The 19,077-nt window shown below is 44.0% G+C and overlaps 1 protein-coding gene across 1 annotated transcript in view; it reads right to left on the reverse strand.

The window, feature by feature from the left end:
• LOC140393469 (uncharacterized) overlaps positions 1–19,077 on the reverse strand; it is a 470,641-nt gene that overhangs the window by 170,100 nt on the left and 281,464 nt on the right. Inside the window, exons 139-149 of the mRNA XM_072479798.1 lie at positions 17,037–17,056; positions 16,729–16,750; positions 16,609–16,636; positions 16,285–16,366; positions 15,914–16,081; positions 13,577–13,785; positions 11,189–11,283; positions 8,892–9,010; positions 7,055–7,213; positions 5,047–5,249; positions 1,191–1,276 (exon numbers count right to left, since the gene is read on the reverse strand). Coding sequence (XP_072335899.1) covers positions 1,191–1,276; positions 5,047–5,249; positions 7,055–7,213; positions 8,892–9,010; positions 11,189–11,283; positions 13,577–13,785; positions 15,914–16,081; positions 16,285–16,366; positions 16,609–16,636; positions 16,729–16,750; positions 17,037–17,056 — 1,191 coding nt within the window. The remainder of the gene's footprint in view (positions 1–1,190; positions 1,277–5,046; positions 5,250–7,054; positions 7,214–8,891; positions 9,011–11,188; positions 11,284–13,576; positions 13,786–15,913; positions 16,082–16,284; positions 16,367–16,608; positions 16,637–16,728; positions 16,751–17,036; positions 17,057–19,077) is intronic.

The following is a 19,077-nucleotide window of genomic DNA, read 5'->3' on the forward strand; positions in this document are numbered from 1 at the left end:
GGAGTTTGTTAGAGCAGGAAATAGTACTGAGTGCAGCATTGGCGGGGTGTTCCTCGCGAGGCCCCAAAATTAAGCAGAATCCCGTTTGATAGTGGGGTCGTTCACAGCGCTGCCAGCGCCAGGAAACACCTGGCTGAAAGCTCTTGACACAGGACTCTATTACATTTCCATTACATTACGCCCTGGAATTCATCATATTGAGGATAACCCACTGGGAAGATGTAGGTGCTCCAACCTTGGGCTGCAGCCAACTAAACAGTCAAGAGAAACTTGAAATGGGGTGCCAGGGAGAGCCTTGAACTCAGGATTGAAAGTTTCAAAGGACAGTTTCGGATTTGAACTCAGGATTATAGGCTGGCGGAGAACTGATTGAGGTCTGTCAAGATTGGGAGATCTGGAGATTGGAACTATGGTCGAGAGATTAGAGGCGATCAGAATAGTCTTTGATGCAAAGGTTTGCCTTTTTGTTTAAATATGTGATGCTAAGGGTTGATATCACACTAGCTGTCTCCAAAACCAGTGGGGATCTGAAGCAGGCACCAGGTCCCTTATTTGCACATGCAAAGGCCATAATGCAGCAGCTCCCAAACTATAGGTTGCAAACCCAATTAGGTTTGCATAAGCAGCAAATGGGTCACAATAAATAAAATCATATTAACCTCCCGCCCCCTTGTACTGTCCCTGCAACAGAAATTGCCAATTACAAGATTAACTCCTCGAGTTTGTCACTTTGTTTGGCTTGGGCTCCTCCAATAACAACTCCAATATGCTGTGTTATTCGCATCGGGGCTCACATTAATTTTCAAGTGTTAAAATGGGATCACAGTGGAAAATAATTTGAGAAATTATGCCCTAATGCCCGCTTCAGGCAAAGATAAAGTAATGCTCTGTTTTTTCCTTATCAAGTTGGAGGGGTGCACATTTTCCTGTCTGTTCTTTTGTAGCCTTTAGAGGCCATGCTGTGCCAGAAAAACAGACTCTGCAGGGTTCAATTTAAACCGTCCCTCCCGAGTGTTTTGGCAAATCCCCAACATGAAAAAACAAAATGATCAACGTTACAGTGAAAGAGTAGGAAATTAAAATAATTATTGTGCAGTCATATTGTGTGAGAGGCTAACTATCAGAGGTTTACCAATCTCTGTTGAACAGAAACAATCACATTTATGAAGTCAAATTTAAAATTTAAATACCTTTAGTATAAGTTAGTATGTTTCTGTATATAGCTTCTTGAACACTGCTAGTCAGCTGCTGTTTGATTAAGCTCAGTGTTGAGACACTACAAAACAAAGAAATGAATCAGATACACTGAACACCATAATTGACAGCAATGTTCTCTTAATTGCAAACTGGAAATTTCACAGAATTGAGGTCCTAGTTTCGAGTTACTTGCAGTTAAGGCATACATTGGAATTTGTACAAGATCATCGGAACCCAAAGAATTAATGGATGGAAAGTTTTAACAGATGGAAAATCCAGCAGGTCCCATTCCTAAAATCCCAGCATACCTGCAACAGAAATGCATAAAATGCACCATCATGTTTGTGGTGATGTGCATCAATGTAAATGCATGTAGGCTAGCTAGACACTAGAGGGAGCACCAGAAACATCACACACACACACTCAACCAATAGATCAGGTAGATAGGACACGACCAATGGACATTCACGATACACACGGAGGTGACACGACCACAGGGGGGCATTACACCAACCTATATATAAAGGACACCACACACATGATCTGCCTCTTTCCAGTGGAGACAGTCAGTGAGTAGAGCCACAGGGTTGATTCAATATTACACCCACCACCTGGATTGCAGCAACTGATTAGTCAGTCTGGGTAGCTATAGTAGGATTAGCAATAGTGTCGAACCCGAGTAAAAGAAGTGTAATAGTTTAATAAACGTGTTGAAGTTATCTCCACATCTGAACCTTCCTTTGTCAAGTGCACCACAAGGAAGCCGCTTATGTTACACCTACAACATAACAAATCTGTTATCACAAAATAAAAGATATTTCATTTTAGTGGAATAACTATGGATACTAAACTGCAATGAGGAACTGATTTCTCTTGGAAAACTTGCTATCAAAGGGGTTGACTGTAGATGAAACAATGCCATCAAAATAAAATTCTTAATTTCCCAATACATATGGTGGTGCAATCAAATTCTTTTTACTCCTCAGCTGCTTTGAAGGTGTTGAGTGTAGAGACAGATCTCCAACCGCCAGTATTATTTGAGCCTGGTTTTGTACTTACTCGATATCCATGGATTTCTACTTTATGGCATTTAGGCGTAGGCTTCATGGCTGAGATTTCCTCAGAGGGTCAAAGGTTGATTGCTCCAACTGGCACCAACTAATTGAGCCCACTACACAGCTGATTTTTGTGACAGACAAGAACATTAAGTGAAGCATTTACCTATCATGCTATATTGGGGATCCGACTGCTTTGAGGTTAGACAGGCGCTGACAAAAAAACAAGATACCAAATGCTAGGTAATGCAAAGGTGAATGTTATGATTCCAGTTGGTGTTATAACTCGGCAGGAAGATCCTATAATGGAACCCTGGCTCAAAAGACCATAACTTTAATTTTTTAAAATAAAATGCAGAAGAATAGTCAGAGGACCGCTGATTAGTTTTAAGAAGCAAAAAAGTTGATGATGATAACTCATTTACTCTCCCATTAGCTTCACAAATATACACAGATTTTAAGGTTAACTCAGGTTATAAAGTATATCTTAGGGTATAATGGTCTCAATAACACACAATCTCTTTAAACATACAGGCTGGCTGTGGTAAGACACACTTCACTCTGAACCAGAGTTCTGTGGATTTCTTCTCAAAATCCTCCCAGATAATTCTCATACCATGAGCCACCTTGTCTCACTGAACTCCGGCTTCCACACGAGTGATTTCAAATTCCGCTTTCAAAAAGACACACTTTCAAATCTTCTTTAGAAAAATGCTTTTCCTTAGCTGCTTCCATCAATGATTCGTTTCCAGGTTTTATACCTCTTCCTTCAGGTTTCCCTCGTCTTAAAGACTTACACACAAATTCCACGATCCAACCACCGAATTCCACAATTATTTAAAATGTCTCACAAACTGTAGTTATTTCTCACAAATGTTCTTTCTAGCCTCACACGGTCCAATTCTTTTTCAACTCTCTATTACTTTATTGAACAGTAATCTGGGGCAAGATTCTCCGACCCCCCCACCAGGTCGGAGAATCGCCGGGGGCTGGCGTGAATCCCGCCCCCGCCGGTTGCCGAATTCTCCGGCACCGGATATTTGGCAGGGACGGGAATCGCGGCACGCCGGTTGGCCGGGCCCCCCCCCCCCCGCAATTCTCCGGCCCGGATGGGCCGAAGTCCCGCCGCTAAAATGCCTGTCCCGCCGGCGTAGATGAAACCACCTACCTTACCGGCGGGACAAGGCGGCGGGCTCCGGGGTCCTGGGCGCGATGCGATCTGGGCCCGGGGGGTGCCCCCACAGTTGCCTGGCCCGCGATCGGGGCCCACCAATCCGCGGGTGGGCCTGTGCCGTGGGGGCACTCTTTTCCTTCCGCCTTCGCCACGGTCTCCACCATGGCGGAGGCGGAAGAGACTCCCTCCACTGTGCATGCGCGGGAATGCCGTCAGAGGCCGCTAACGCTCCCGCGCATGCGCCGCCCGGAGATGTCATTTCCACGCCAGCTGGCGGGGCACCAAAGGCCTTTTCCGCCAGCTGGCGGGGTGGAAATTCGTCCGGCGCGGGCCTAGCCCCTTAAGGTTGGGGCTCGGCCCCCAAAGATGCGGAGCCTTCCGCACCTTTGGGGCGGCGCGATGCCCGACTGATTTGCGCCGTTTTGGGTGCCAGTCGGCGGACATCGCACCGATACCGGAGAATTTCGCCCCTGATCTGGTTTCCAGCTTTTTGGAACGTCTCATTGCTCTAGTTGCCTTAACTAGCAGTTCTTTAGATCTCCTTTTCTTAACTATTGCTCCATGGTATGGCTTTTCTACGAGCAAATCTGAGGGATGTTCCCTCTCTAGCCTTCTAAACCAACTGCTTCTAACTGAGCTGCCTTCTCTCTCATTACCTATCGCCAACTGATAATCAATTCTGCTAAAACAGCACACATAAAGCCTTCCTACCTTAAAGGTGCTCCCAGTTGCCAAGCAATGACTCTTACTTCTCCAAGCTTTTACTTCCTTTTCACGCCACAACCTCGCTAAGCCCAATAGAAGCACAGTTTGAATTGCAACTAAAACCTCCACACATACAAACACCTTTGTCTGGTATGAATGTAATTATAGGTTTACCTTTACACAGAGACACTAAAACTATATCTTATTTCTAATATTTATGAATATAAATCCCTTAAAATTACCTTTGTTTTTCCAACACAAGATTAATGTCCTTTTGGAATTCAATCTCAATTGAACTACACACCGCGTACATACCGACCAAAAGCAGCAATGCAAAGTCGAAATCAAGGTGGCAATTCTCCAATATTGGGCCCAAGTGTTCGCGCCGTCGTGGACGCAACCGGGCCCGGTTACGACAGATTCTGGCCCGCATAGGAGCCCAGCACGGCCTCATTTGGCACCGCGCCAACCCGCGCATGCGCAGTAAGGCCACGCCAACCTGCGCATGCGCGGGGGACTTCTTTAGCAGCCGGCCCCGACCAACATGGGGTCGGTGTTCAGGGGGCGGCTGTGCCAGGAAGTAGGCCCGGGCGGGGGGTGGGGTGGGGCGGGGGGGGGGGGGGGAAGAGGCCGGCCCGCCGATCAGTGGGCCCCGATCGCGGGCCAGACCCCATCAGAGGCCCCCCCCATTGAACGAGCCCCCCTCCCCCCCACCACAGGCCGCCCCCCGACCGTTCCTGCAGAGTTCCCACTGGCAGCGACCAGGGGTGAATGGTGCCGGCGGGACTCTGTCGTATCGGCGCGGCCACTCGGCCCATCTGGGCCAGACAATCGGCGACGCGCCAAATGTGCCGGCGCAAATGGCCCCCCAAATTCCCTATTTTTATACCAAAATAAAACAAAAATTCAACTTACATTATACGAGATCCATTGCAACTCTCAGAAACAAAGATTAGTGGCACCATGTTTTCAGTGAGTCCTGTGAGCAGTACTTTCAACCTTGTGCTAAACCAGATCTGGAGCTCGGTGTTGCTGGCATTCAAAAGAATTGGCTGTGTGCGGTTCAGAACTTCTTGCAGTAAAGCCGTTCTGACACCAGGAGCAAAAACCACATTGTTCTGTAAAAAATTTGACGGAGAAAGCAGGGTGCAGGGAAAAACACCATTAATGCAATATAGGTACAAACTGATAAATCAGCATTGAAACTGCTTTAAACGTCAGGGGTTTTTCAAGCAGTTCAGTATCCAATGATCCAGTCTACTTTTTTCGTTCATAGAATTTACATTGTAGAATGAGGCCATTCGGCCCATCGAGTCTGCACAGGCTCTTGTTAAGAGCACCCGACTTAAGCCCATGCCTCCACCCTATCCCTAGAACCCAGTAACCTCACCTAACCTTTTGGACACTGTATTAAAGGGGCACTTTAGCATGGGAAATTCAGCTAACCTGCACATCTTTGGACTGGGGGAGGCACTGTGCCACCGTGCCATAGTAGAAAATTCATGACAAAGATGATGCTGCAACGTGAATTTTGTGAGCACATCCAACATTCAGAATTTTACCAAAAGAACAATAACTTACTGCTGCAATCAATGATCTACATATCACAACTCTCACAGAATTAAATATCACTGGAGATTCTCCAATGTACATCATTTGGAAACTAAACAATTCAATTGGGGATAAAAGTGCAGGAAATACTCTGATAGCATCTATGGGAAAGAAGCATCTATGGGAAAGAAACAGAGTTAACATTCTGAGTCAAATATGACTTCTTCAAAACTCTAAGAGTGAACTCTGTTTCTCTCTCCCAACAGATGCTGTAAATGTTCTATTTTTATCCCAAAATTTTGCTTTGAATTCATCTGGGAAACAAACTACCGAGTTGGGGGTGCTTAAAACATATAATAATAATAATCTTTATTGTCACAAATAGGCTTACATTAACACTGCAATGAAGTTACTGTGAAAATCCCCTAGTCGCCGCATTCCGGCACCTGTTCGGGTACACAGAGGGAGAATTCAGAATGTCCAATTCACCTAATAGCACGTCTTTCGGGACTTATGGGAGGAAAGCGGAGCACCCGGAGGAAACCCACGCAGACAAAGGGAGAATGTTCAGACTCCACGCAGACAGTGACCCAAGCCGGGAATCGAACCTGGGACCCTGAAGCTGTGAAGCAACAGTGCTAACCAATGTGCTACCATGCTATTTAATACAGTGACAGGGCTCTCACCCACCAGTCAGAGAGCCGCGAGTAATCTTCCTTGGGGAAAGCTTACTGTTTTAACTGGCAAGTGTGTATTTAAGTGGCCAGTGGTGGGCCTTTGTTTGGATCAAGATATCCTGCCCCCAAGAGCCCCCAACAGATTTTGGCAGCTGTACATTGCTGGTAACGTCAGTGGGAGTGGTAGCATCTGCCTTCAATGTGTCCATCAAAGGCCCAGGATCAACAAGGGACCCCATGCCACAGGTGAGCGAGAGTGGGAAGAGGGTCACAGAGAGGAGAGAGTGAGGATGGCTTCATTGGGCACCTTCCCAAATTCCTTGATCAAGTACGGAGTACCTTTGAATAAGTGGCTCATCCCCTGAGAGCCCATAAGTAAACAAAACAGGATTTGCTTTTCAGGCTTCCTGCGTGGTCACTGTCCCTCCCACCTTTGAATACCAGCAACATTTGGATGAGGCCCTCAAAAGGGCATGTGGTTACCATTTAAGAGTCTCAATTGGCAGCAGCGTAGGAATGCTTCCTGAGTCATCGTGTCCTCGACTTAATTGGGGAACACACAGGCAGGCAGTGGGATTCCCATCCAGCATCCTCCCACGTAATTAAATGCCCTCCCATCTCCCGAGTCACCTCGGGGAGGGGATTAAAACCATCCACAGTTTTTTAAAAAAAGATTACTTGAAACATCCTCCTACCTGACTGGCAGCAGTTCTGAATGTTTCGATGAACTGAGTAACAGAAGCACTTGTGATGCTGTTGAAAAGTTTCTGCACATCATCAGCGTTAGTCACTGCTCCAGTTTTACCAGCAAACTCTCCAAGTTGGGAAGGTGTCAGCAATTCTGCTGCATCAAGCTGTGAAATAAGAAAACCCTGAAGACTAATGCTCTTATAAATAGGAAGTGAATCGTGCAAACGAGAAAATGACCAATCTTCACAGAAAAACACATAAGATTGTTTTGGTGCTTGTTTTCCCTGTTGATTTCTATCAACTTGTAATCACCGAGGTTCCAATTGGAGGGATAGAAATTCTTCTTGGGTGACGCCTTGAAAGAGGATAATCAATGGAAAATGAAAACCATAGAGTTATCACCAATTTTGCACTACAGGCAGTCCTAGGCTTTATGACATTCAAATAATCATGAATGGCACTTAGGTAATTTATAAATTGACCCCCCATTTTGACTTTGCATGATTAGTTTTGACTTTACGATGTCACAGCAGCACATTCATACGTGCACATCAACATTCAGTACCACCAATCTGATGACTGGGCGATGTCACTCCAGCCACTGTACTGTCTTTGTTAGGTTGGAAATGATTGCTTTATTCTGTTATTCCACCTGTAAGCCAATGTCAGATTTTTTTTAAGCACAACCATTGTGACAGCACTCCATGCACTGCCTAATATGCACTCAGACTCTAAAGGTTAAACAGGCAACTGACAGTGATTGATGGCTTCATCATGTCCCCCACACTAACTGCGGAATTTGTGCTAAGTCATCCAGGCATCAACAGTTGCTTCAGTGACTTGACAGAGCAACAGTTTAAAAAAAAAATTTAGAGTACCCAATTCATTTTTTCCAATTAAGGGGCTATTCAGCATGTCCAATCCGCCTAGCCTGCACATCTTTGGGTTGTGGGGGTGAAACCCATGCAGACATGGGGAGAATGTGCAAACTCCACACGGACAGTGGCTCAGAGCCGGGATTGAACCTGGGACCTCAGCGCCGTGAGGCAGCAGTGCTATCCACTGCACCACCGTGCTATCCTGACAGAGCAAGAGTTGAGAGCATGTGACACCGTTGGGTGCCCCATGAGCGATTTCCTGCTTTGGTTCAGGAACCAATACCCCATTTATAACATTGTTTCTATGGGGAAATCAGTTCCAACGTTTTGAGTTATGATGCGATTTTCAGGAATCCATTGTGTCCTAAGTCTGAGAACTGCCTGAACCTTCCAGGATAAAGTACTGCCCCAGTAAATTTCACTGAGACTTCTGTTTAAAAGAACATTGTACTTATGTGCCAATTTATTTACCATCCATTCTCTCTTCTTTGATAAATAGCTGCAATTAAATTTGGACATTGTAGAAGTTCCATTAGCTCTTTTGTTATTACATTATACCTCATGGCAAGGAAAAAAGTCTTAGTAAATGTAATGTACTGACAGGAGTGAAGCTAATGTATAGACAGTCATTCACATCTTGAGCGAGTAAAAGGCAATTGCACTGTTGTATAGCAAGTGTTTGGAAATGGGGACTTTTATCTTTTGAAACAGGGAAAACTTCATAAAACAGGAGATAAAATTAGATGGCCAAACTGTTTATAGCTTCAAAAAGTATAACTTCATAATACCAAAGTTGAAACTTTTAAAAATACAATCCCATGAAATATATATTTCACCGATGTTATTTAAATCTTCTTCCCATTAAAGATTCATCTAATGATTTTATTCTTCCGACAACAAACTCTGATCAGCAAAATCATTTTATTCAGCATCCTAAAAGCTCATGACGGGTTATGTAACTTACTGCATTGAAGTTTGAATTCAACCTGGTTAAATCCTCTATCTGAACAAGTTGACTGAACATTGCCCAGTTCACCAGCAACCAGTCTCTGGATCCATTGGTGTTGCTGATACAACCAGCACCTAGAATTAAAGGATAAAAGGAGGTTAGCTGTGCGTGCACAACATTATCAAGTTGAATATTTTACTGTGCTTCTGTCTGATGAATCATTTCTGCAAGAGTTGTGTTTGAATTAGAACTAGCACTAGCACAACTGATCTGAATCCATTAGTCAAGCTGAATCCCGTCAATTGCTGTTGCATAGCATAGATGTTTTGGATTATTCCAATTTTTTGGGTGAAAACATTAGACGCCCACTTATTAGCATGAACTACTATGAAAGAAAAATGTTTGTCCTAACATTTCCGATGTGTACTTTCTTTCAGTAACATTTAAAGTGCTCAGAAATGTTTTGATGCATTAAGAAGAAACACTTGAAGATGGTGGCCATTTAAAACATTACACTTTAATTGCATGTTATTCTTGGTTAAAATTTGAATCACAGAATTGTTATAGCACAGAAGAAAGCCATTTAACCCATACTGTGGCACTGGCTCTCTGAGTGAGCAATTCAATTAGTGTCATTTTGCTGCCTTTTCTCTGTGACCTTGAACATTCTTCCTTTTCAGATAGCAGTCTAGTTCTCTTTTGAATGTTCTGATTGGACCTGCCTCCACCATATCGTCAGTCAGTGCATTCAAGATCTTAACCAGGACATCTGATTGCAACATGTAGGTGGAGGTTCCATATTGGGTGGTTCCTGCCAGAGTTCTTGTTTTTTGGCCTTTTCCACCGAGTTTTGGGGGGTACTTTTATATGAGTTGTCTTCAGTAAAGTTGTGGGCATCAGAGGATGTCAAAATCCAAATCAAAGAATACCGCACGAAAAAGAACAAGCGCTAGTCTGCCTCCTGGCTCAAGTTTGGTGCAGAGTTCAAAGATGGCAGGAGCAAGCTTGCTGGGTAGGGCTGCACCCAATATGGTTGACATGCTGGCCAAGGTGATTGCGGTGGAATTCGAGCAGTGGAGAGGAGTTGCGGAAGGTGGAGGAAAGTACTAAAGGGCTGAGAACCAAAGTGGAGGAAGTGGAGAACAGGTCACGGCAGCAGAATCTTCGGAGTGTGGGACTGCCTGAGGGGCTGGATGGCCTAAGGCCGACAGAGTATTTTTCAGGGATGTTCGCCAAATTGTTGGGGGAGGAGAACACGTATCTCTTTGAGCCAGAGAGGGCTCATCGGTTGCTTCGGCCGAAGCCAAAGGCGGTTAATCTACCAAGAGCTGTGACACAGCTATCTGATGAAAGAGAAGATCTTGAGATGGGCCAAGCAGAATCGGGAGGTGAGGTGGGAATGCAGCGGTATTTGTAAATACCAGGACGTCAAAGTGCAGCTGGCAAGAAGGCGGGCAGCCTTTAACAGGGCAAAGGGAGCGCTCTACAAGAGTTCGGGGTGGTCTACCCAGCGAAGCTGAGAGTTACATATAACTCCAGAGTCTTTTTTTTGGATGCATCTCATTCGGTCGTGGTACCTTATCAACTTTTAGTATAGAGATTGAAATTGACTAAAATCATAATCAATTTAAAGCCTTTCTAGTGTCTGAGCTATTTTCTCTTTCACTATGGCCTGGGTAGCATTTTCTTCATTGGTAAAGGCTGATGCAGAGTATAATACCTCACCTATGCCACCTATCTCCATGTGTAATTTCCCTTCTTGGTCCCAAATCGGCCCTTTTACCATTTATATACCGATAGAAAACTTTGGGAGTTTCTTTTATTTTGGCAGCCAGTCTCTTTGTATACCCCTTTTTTGCTTCTGTAAGATACTTTTTCACCTCCCTTCTGAAACTCTTTGCTTCTCTAAAATGCTTTTTCACCTCCCCTCGGAACCTTAAATATTCAGGCTGGTTCTCAAATATATTTTCTACCTGTCTGTCATAAGCACATATTTGTTCTTTATTTAAATTTCTATCCTTTTTATCATCCAGGGAACTCTAGGTTTGTTTGCCCTATCTTTCCCTCTCAAGGGAATAAAACTTGATTGTGCCGAAATTCATTCTTCTTTGAAGGTAGAACATTATCAGCTATTGTTTTTCCTGCCAATGTTTGACTCCAATTTATTCAGCCCAGATCCATACATCAATGAAGTTGGTTACTCCCATTTAATTATTCTTACTCTGGGTGATTTTTATGTTACATTTTCTACACCGTTGTGGGTTTCCACTTCACTGAATGCAAGCATAATTCATGGCCCTTTTCGAGCTTACCTGTGGTGTTGAGGTAACCAAAGATCCACACTCTCACCACAGTCTTTCTTGTTCCTTCTGTCATCTTGTTGAATCCATTATTCAGTCCTTTTGTACTAAATGGAAAACATTGTTCGTGTTATTAATCAGATGGAAGATCAATAGTAATATTTACTTAGCAGAAACCAAGTTTAGGATCTTTCACTAAAGATGTGCAATAATCGGGTCTTGTGCCTGTAACTGAAAGCTGACCCCAGAAATAGCCTGACCTCCACCCCCACTATCTTGGATAGAGCCCCAAACACAGCCTCCCAATATCTCTCCAGCTTCTCACAGCCCCAGAACATATGAGCATGATTCGCCGGCCCCGTCCACACTTCTCACAACCATTGTCCACCCCCTGGAAGAACCCACTCATCCTCTCCTGAGTCATGCACCACCTTGAATTGAATCAAGCTCATCCTCCCACAGGAAGAGGTTGAGTTCACCCGCTGCATCACCTATTTCCTTCCCCAACTCCTCCTCCCATTTACTCTTGGACCTCATCACTTGTGCCACACCCTGCTCCCCTAGCCACCCATATATATCTCCAATGCTGCCCTCTCCCAAGTCGTCAGAAAGCAGCAATTGCTCCAACAATGTGTTCTCCGGGTGCTTGGAGAACGTCCTCCAATCCTTTCACGCAAAGTCCCGCACCTGTAAATACCTAAACTCACTGCCCCTCAGCAGCTCAAACCTCTTCTACAGCTCTTCCAAACCCACAAACCTGCCCTCCGAGAACATGGCTCTAACCCGCTCCAGCCCTGTCTCCCTCCACTTCCAGTACATCCCATCCATCTCCCCGTCTTAAACGTGTGGTTCCCTCACAATGCGTTAGCACTGGCATACTTTTCAACTTAAAATGCCTCCTCAACTAGTTCTATACCCTAAACATTGGTTGCACCATCAGTCTCCCCGTATACGTCCCCTGAGACAACGGCAAAGGAGCCATCACCAAGGCCCTCTGATTGGACCTATCCCACCCATGTAAATTCAGAGATCAGTGACTCTACCCTCCGGAAGAAGGCCTTTGGGAGAAAGTTCGGGAGGGTCTGAAAAATAAACAGCACATTCATCTTTCCCACCTGCACCATCCCTGCCATTCCCATTAACCTCTTCCACTAACACTATAAAATTCCAACTGTGCATCGTGGCTCACTCCAGGGTCACCTGAATCCCTAAATATCTAAACCGCTCTCCAGCTACCTTAAATGGCAGTGCCTCTAAATTGCCCCCCACCCCACTGCATTCACTGGAAACATCTCACTGTTCCCAACATTCAGCTTATACCTGGAGAAAGCCCCAAACCTCTCCAACAGGCCCATGATCCTACTCATGCTCTCCAGCGGGACCGACACAAACAACAACAGTTCATCTGCGTACAACAACAAGCAGTGCACCTTGCTCCCCTTCACAATCCCTCGCCACTCAGTAGACCCCCGAAGGGTCATCGCCAAGGATTCAATCGCCAGCGTGAATAACAATGGTGATAGCAGGCACCGCTGACTCAGTGTCCTGTGCAATTGGAAACCCGGTGAACTCGTCTCGTTCATACGCACGCTTGCCACTGCGGATGCATACAAAAGACGCACCCACATCACCACCTCCCCATTCTCCCTTAAAATTTCCCTAGATGCCACCTTCCGCCGCAACTGGTGGGCCAGCATATGGCTCGCCTTCTCTCCATAATTATGCTGCACGCCACTCGCCCTCCGCAGCTCACTATCATACACGCCCCTGTCTGCATCTACGGGGCCAAAGTGGAGATGATTAACAGCTTCAAATTCCTGGGGGTGCACATCACCAAACATCTGTCCTGGTCCACCCACGTCGACCACGAAAGCACAACAGCGGCTGTACTTCCTCAGGAAACTAAGGAAATTCAGCATGTCCACACTGGCTCTTACCAACTTATATAGATGTACCATAGAAAGCATCCTATCTGGCTGCATCACAGCCTGGTATGGCAACTGCTCGGTCCAAGACCGCAAAAAACTTCAGAGAGTCGTGAACACAGCCCAGTCCATCACACAAACCTGCCTCCCATCCATTGACTCTTATCTACACCTCATAATCCAACTTTTCCATCCTTAATAAATATTTTTTTCTTGTTGCTAAAGCTAATTGGTGGTCCTATGACTCTGTTCCTCCGTGTTTTGTACAAAAATGTAAAAGTTACAGTCTTTCGAGCCAGAGTTCCATTCTGGGATCCTGCCACCCAGTTATAACACCAACTGGATCGTAACATGGCTCCAAGGCATTTAGTAATAAGTGCACCCAGACTATTAACAAGTTAAGTTGTTTTGATGGGGGTTGTGCTTCCAATTTAATTTGCAGTACAGGATTAAAGTAAAAAAGTGATCTACTCACACTTCTTGATAACCATCACAAGTTATGTTTCTTGCCAAAAGACGGCTCAGCACTGACTGAGAAATGCCAGCAACAAAAGGCCTGAATCGCTCTTGGAACCATTTTCTCAGGAAACCTGCATTGGTTAAGTTTTCATTGGTCTTGACAATCTCCCACAGAGCATTCATGAATGTGATCTTTGTCATCAGAGGAATTGATGGGTTCAGAGTCTGAAACAAATCATGATGTGTGTTTAAACTCAATGAGTAAAGAGATTCTCTTTTGGGGTTCAAAACTGCTATTTCCATTCATAGGACAACTGTGGGGAAATATTAAATCTTCAGAGTGGCACATCTGCTTTTAAAGCCAAACCAAAAATGTGACAATGTGCGCAGACACCAGTAAGTCAGATACAAGTGTAAATTGCTGGTACATACTGCAGGCATAAATTACTGGCATAAAATGCAGAGATGGAGCGCCAATCAGGAGTCACAACTCAGGATACTAAGTCAATGGGAAACAAAGGGGGGTGTTACCAAAAGTGCATCTTTAAGAAAGCTTCAGTGCGCAGTGTTTTTTTAATTTGTTCCTTTGTTTCATATCTGAATTTGTACCAACTACGTTTTGCAATAAACTGAATCTAAACCTACCACCGGACTTCGACTCATATTAGAAAATAAGAGATCCTACAACAACTTAAAGGAAATTGAAATATTTCCAAATCAAAATATCCTACAGCAAAATTGTATAAGTGTAGGGAACAAAATATATCTTCATCTGATCTTTATCTAAACAATCTGATGAATTGTACAATAGCTCATATTACTGTTGTGGCAGCATGTCAGCAATGTGCCATTTTCACAACTCTGTGAGAATTCTACAATGATCTAATGAGGAACAAACAGCACATGTTTTGGGAAGTCTTTTTAACATCTTCCGCCGGGAAAGAAATTGATAGAATCAGATGGGCCAGTCATTTTACACTCTGCTTGATTTTATTCTGAATTGAAATCAATGGAAAATAAAATAGGGCATAGTGTGAAATGTGCAGCGGTGGGTCAGGTTAAAATGAATCCCTCTGTGTCAATTAAAACTTTTCATATTGAGGATGTTCATTTTTCTCTATCTTATTTTTAGTTACTTGAGTTACTTGTTCTAAATTTAGAACACTTCAAATAATGGCTACATCTCTTGCAATATCTTATTGTAACTTGAAGTAACAGAAAACAAAGGTGAGGCTTCAATTTAGCAATCCTGATATAATGGGCAGTGACCCTCAGTTGTTACTGAATAATATTTAGGTTTGTCAGGGATGAGAAAAGTGCTGATTTCTGACTTTAAGTCCCTTGGAAATTATTTTCCAACCTCTGCCTCGACATAGTTCTTTGCGCACTTGACTTTGATCTCATTGCAGTTCATAGACTTGAACCCCAAACGCCAGCACTCAGCATCATGCCAGCCTGGACTTAGACGGCATGCTCTGCTGCTAGCCACTTGGTGGAAGTGCGGTGCTCCACAGGATGAGGCAGAGCTCCAAGTGGGGAGATGTGGAGGTGGAGGAAGCAGTGGAAACAGATTCTCGGCAGCATTTGGCAGGCGATCTGAGTGGGAGTGGGGGTGGCGGGGCATGGGTTTCCACGGGGTTTGACAGACAATGTTGGGGGGAAACGTTGGAAGGAGAAATGGAGTCTGAACCTCGGCTGATTGAATCGGCATCAGTTTTCAGTCACAGTGGCCTGGTTTCATAAACTTATAATGTCATTGGGTGAGAGATCCAGGGTAATGCTCTGGGGACGTGGGTTTGGATCCCACCACAGCAGATGGTGAGATTTGAATTCAATAAAAATTTGGAATTAAAAGTCTGATGATGACCATGGAACCATTGCTGTTAAAAAAAAAATCTGGTTTACAATATCCTTTAGGGAAGGAAATCTGCCAACCTTATCCGGTCTGGCCTACACGTAACTCCAATGTGATTGACGCTTAAATGCCTCCTGAAATTGGCAGAGCAAGTATCTGAAAGGAGATTGCTTAAGCTTTTAAGGAGCTGAGTCATGCTGAGAGAATGTTGCTACAATTTTGTGCAGATACAGTAGTCATCCTTCAGAGCACCGGCAGCCCTGAAGACACATTGGCCTATGAAGGCAAAATTAGCCAATCAGCCTGTTCTTTGATTCTATAATGATAGTCAACTAAGTTTGCATATCTTGCATATGCTTGCGTCTCACAGTCAAATCAGGGAGACTTTATATGAAAGCTTTCACAGTAATGTGTAAGAAAACCCTGACACTGAATGTATGTAGTGGTTTGGATAAATTTCACTTCGCTATAAATTATTTTTGATTAATAATTAATTACCTTGTTGTTGAACTTGTCCAGTGCCTCATTCAGCTTGGTCCTATCAAGCTTCCGAACAAAAATAGTCAGTGCGGTTTCATCTGACTTCTTCAGAGGCTTTAGGTCAATGAAACACTGAAATACATCTGTCAAGGCATCACTACTTATACCTGAAAGCAGTAGATCAGTCTGCAAAGAAAAATAATCACATGTTGGACTAAAGCATTCTAGTACAATGATGTAAAATATCAACAAGTGAGGAATATTCCATTGTCAACCAATTCATCAAGTAGTATGTGTGTTGAATGTTGTCATACCAATGATTAAAATGCAGCTTGGTCTGGAGCAGGTCTACAAATCCTTTGCTTAATTTGAGTGGAAAGACACTTTACCTTAGCACACGCGTACTCTTTAATGTTGAAATTGCAGAGTTGAGTCACATTAACGTTATTCAGGAAATTATTCAAAGCCGAACTGTGGGAAGAGAAATAAACACTCTTAGGAAAAGAAATACATTGAAGAACAAACAACTTCTATCGCATGTTCAATGTGTAAAATTATTTGAAACCAGTCAAACTTGTTATTTAAGTTTCCACACAATTTCTACATTATTCATTCGGGATACTTTGGGCTTTCTCAGTGTCAAGTGAAGTCACACACCAACAAGTGAATTGGGTCACTAAAACATGGCTTCACTTGAGAAAAAGTATTCTTACCTGTTCACAGCTTTGCACAGTGTTGTTTCTGTTTGAAAAGTAGAAACAAATTAATATGTAGGAAATAAATCACTAAAATTATCTTATGAAATCATCAACAGTGAAGGAAAAATTACTCACCATTAACTGTGGTATTACCAGGCTATGGAAGAAAAATAACAATAATATGTTTACTACTGTACCATCTTAAGTTGATGGGATAAATGATAAATGCAACATAATAAACTTTGCATAATTACAAATATTATTTTATGTTTAGAAAAAGCATAACACCAATAGCCTTTCCATAATCCCCATAAATTTAAATTAATAACTGTGTACATTTAGAAAAATAGGGATTGAATCCAAAATAATGACTTTAAAAACATGGAATGGTAGAAATTAGATTGCAAATTGACCTCGAGTGCAAATTATTTAGTCTGTCTTACCCTATCATCAGGTTGCGGTTCTGAAATCAAACAAAATGATTACTTTTAAATGGTGCTCCGATAGTGTGTCATTATTATTAACCACACTGCTTCACTCAGATTAAATTACCCTCACAAAGTAATCGGAAATAATTCTGAAATATGACATCTCCATTGGTGATGCAGCTCATTCAATTGCAAAATAGAATGTGCCCACACTTTATGCTTGACACACACTACTGTAAAATGGACAGGCTTCGCAGCAAATATTAGCTCCATAAAAGATTTGTTCTTGCATTAGCTGTTGTAATTTCACATATTTTTGACATTACGTTATAATCAATGTGTGCCAACAGTACAAAATGGCAATTAAACAAACAATGAACTGTTCGCATTTCTCACATGCGCTTTGATGATACCCAGTTCTAATTTATCACTACAACTATCAACTCTTCCATTTATCAGACCGCCCACACGACATCCAAAACTGCATGAGTAGGCTTTTCCTCCAATTCAAAACTAAAAAGGCAAAGTAATTGGGCGGGATTCACCGTTGGCCGATGCCGAAACGGCAAAACGCATTTGGGCGTCGGTTTGATGCCAAATCAGGATCCTCCGGCACCCTGAAAATGGTGTAAATGCATCGCTCGCCGTGCGACGTTTAAGCACCGTTGGCATATTAGTGGGCATGACCCTCTATTCGCCGCGATTCACCACCGCCGATGGGCCGAGTTCCCGACGGCGCGGTTCACTTGTGGTCTCAGCGGTTGGGAACCCGGCGTGGCGGCTGCGGACTGTGTACAGCGCCACCACAGTTGGCCGGGAGCCGTGCTGCTGGCCAGGGGGGCAGTATTTGGCAGGTCGGGTCCGCACACAGCCGGCGCCATGTTTTACGACATGACCGCTGCAGGTCGTCGCCGTGCGCATGCACGGCCACTGACCTAGCTATTTTCCAACCGTTTTTGTTTTGGGAGCTGGGGCTTTCATTCGGCGCGGCTGCTAGCCCCTCACCAGTCGCAGGATAGGTGACAGTTCGGTGCCCATTTTTCCGTTGTAAAACACCACAGCTCCTACGCCTCATTGTCACTTAGCTTCCAAATAGGTGAATCCAGCCCATTGTATTTGGTTCATGCTACATATTTTGTTCCATTGGCACTGACTCTATCCATCTCCATGGCAACTGTCTGAGGCTAAACCTGACTATTTGCAATTTTGATATCAAATTTGACATGGAATTCAGTTTCCAACCTTTGCAGCATCATCTGGTTCTGTCCGCCTCGGCTCTGCTGCTGAAACTCTTGTCCATGGCTTTGTTACATCTCAGCTTGGCTGTTCAAATACACTCCTGACCAGCATTCCACCTTCTATCCTCTGTAAATTAGGGATCATCCAAAAACTGCAACTCGATTCTATACTTGTGACAAGCTCCGTTCATCGATCACCCTTCTCTCTGACTGGATTTCTGTTTGACTTTTTTCCTCCATGTTCACCTTCATTACTTTCCATTTCTCTCCCAGTGTTTGACAGGATGTTTACCAAAACTTGCTTTCACAGCCACATTTCCCTTCTTAAGTAACTGACTCCATCTCCGACTCACCCCACATGGATTCCAACTGAAGTTCCGTCCGTCATGTTTCGAACCCGCCCAGAAATACAGGCATCTCTTGGACATACAATCCTCTTCGGACTGCTCTTCTCGCCACACCCGGAGATCCACACTCAGTGACATGCACTGCCATATGCACACACGCGACCCCTCTCTTCAGCAGCACCGACTATCTCAAAGCTGTCCTTGACCCTAGTTCCATTTCATTTTTGACCTCATCCAACACCTTAATAAGTAACCTTTTCTCTTCTTTTCAGGTGTTAAGGAACACAAACGCCGACAACTTACTGGTATCAATGCCCTGCCAGGACCCTTCACACCTTCCTATCCCTCTGACCCCATTCTTTCTTTTAACCCCAACCCTTGCCGTGTATTCACCACACCTTCTGACCTGTCCCTCTCTGATGCTGAATATTCTGTACTCAGCAAAGGACTCAGTTTCTTCCACTTATGTTG

The sequence above is a fragment of the Scyliorhinus torazame genome, chromosome 17 (assembly GCF_047496885.1).
Source record: "Scyliorhinus torazame isolate Kashiwa2021f chromosome 17, sScyTor2.1, whole genome shotgun sequence".
Classification (NCBI taxonomy): domain Eukaryota; kingdom Metazoa; phylum Chordata; class Chondrichthyes; order Carcharhiniformes; family Scyliorhinidae; genus Scyliorhinus; species Scyliorhinus torazame.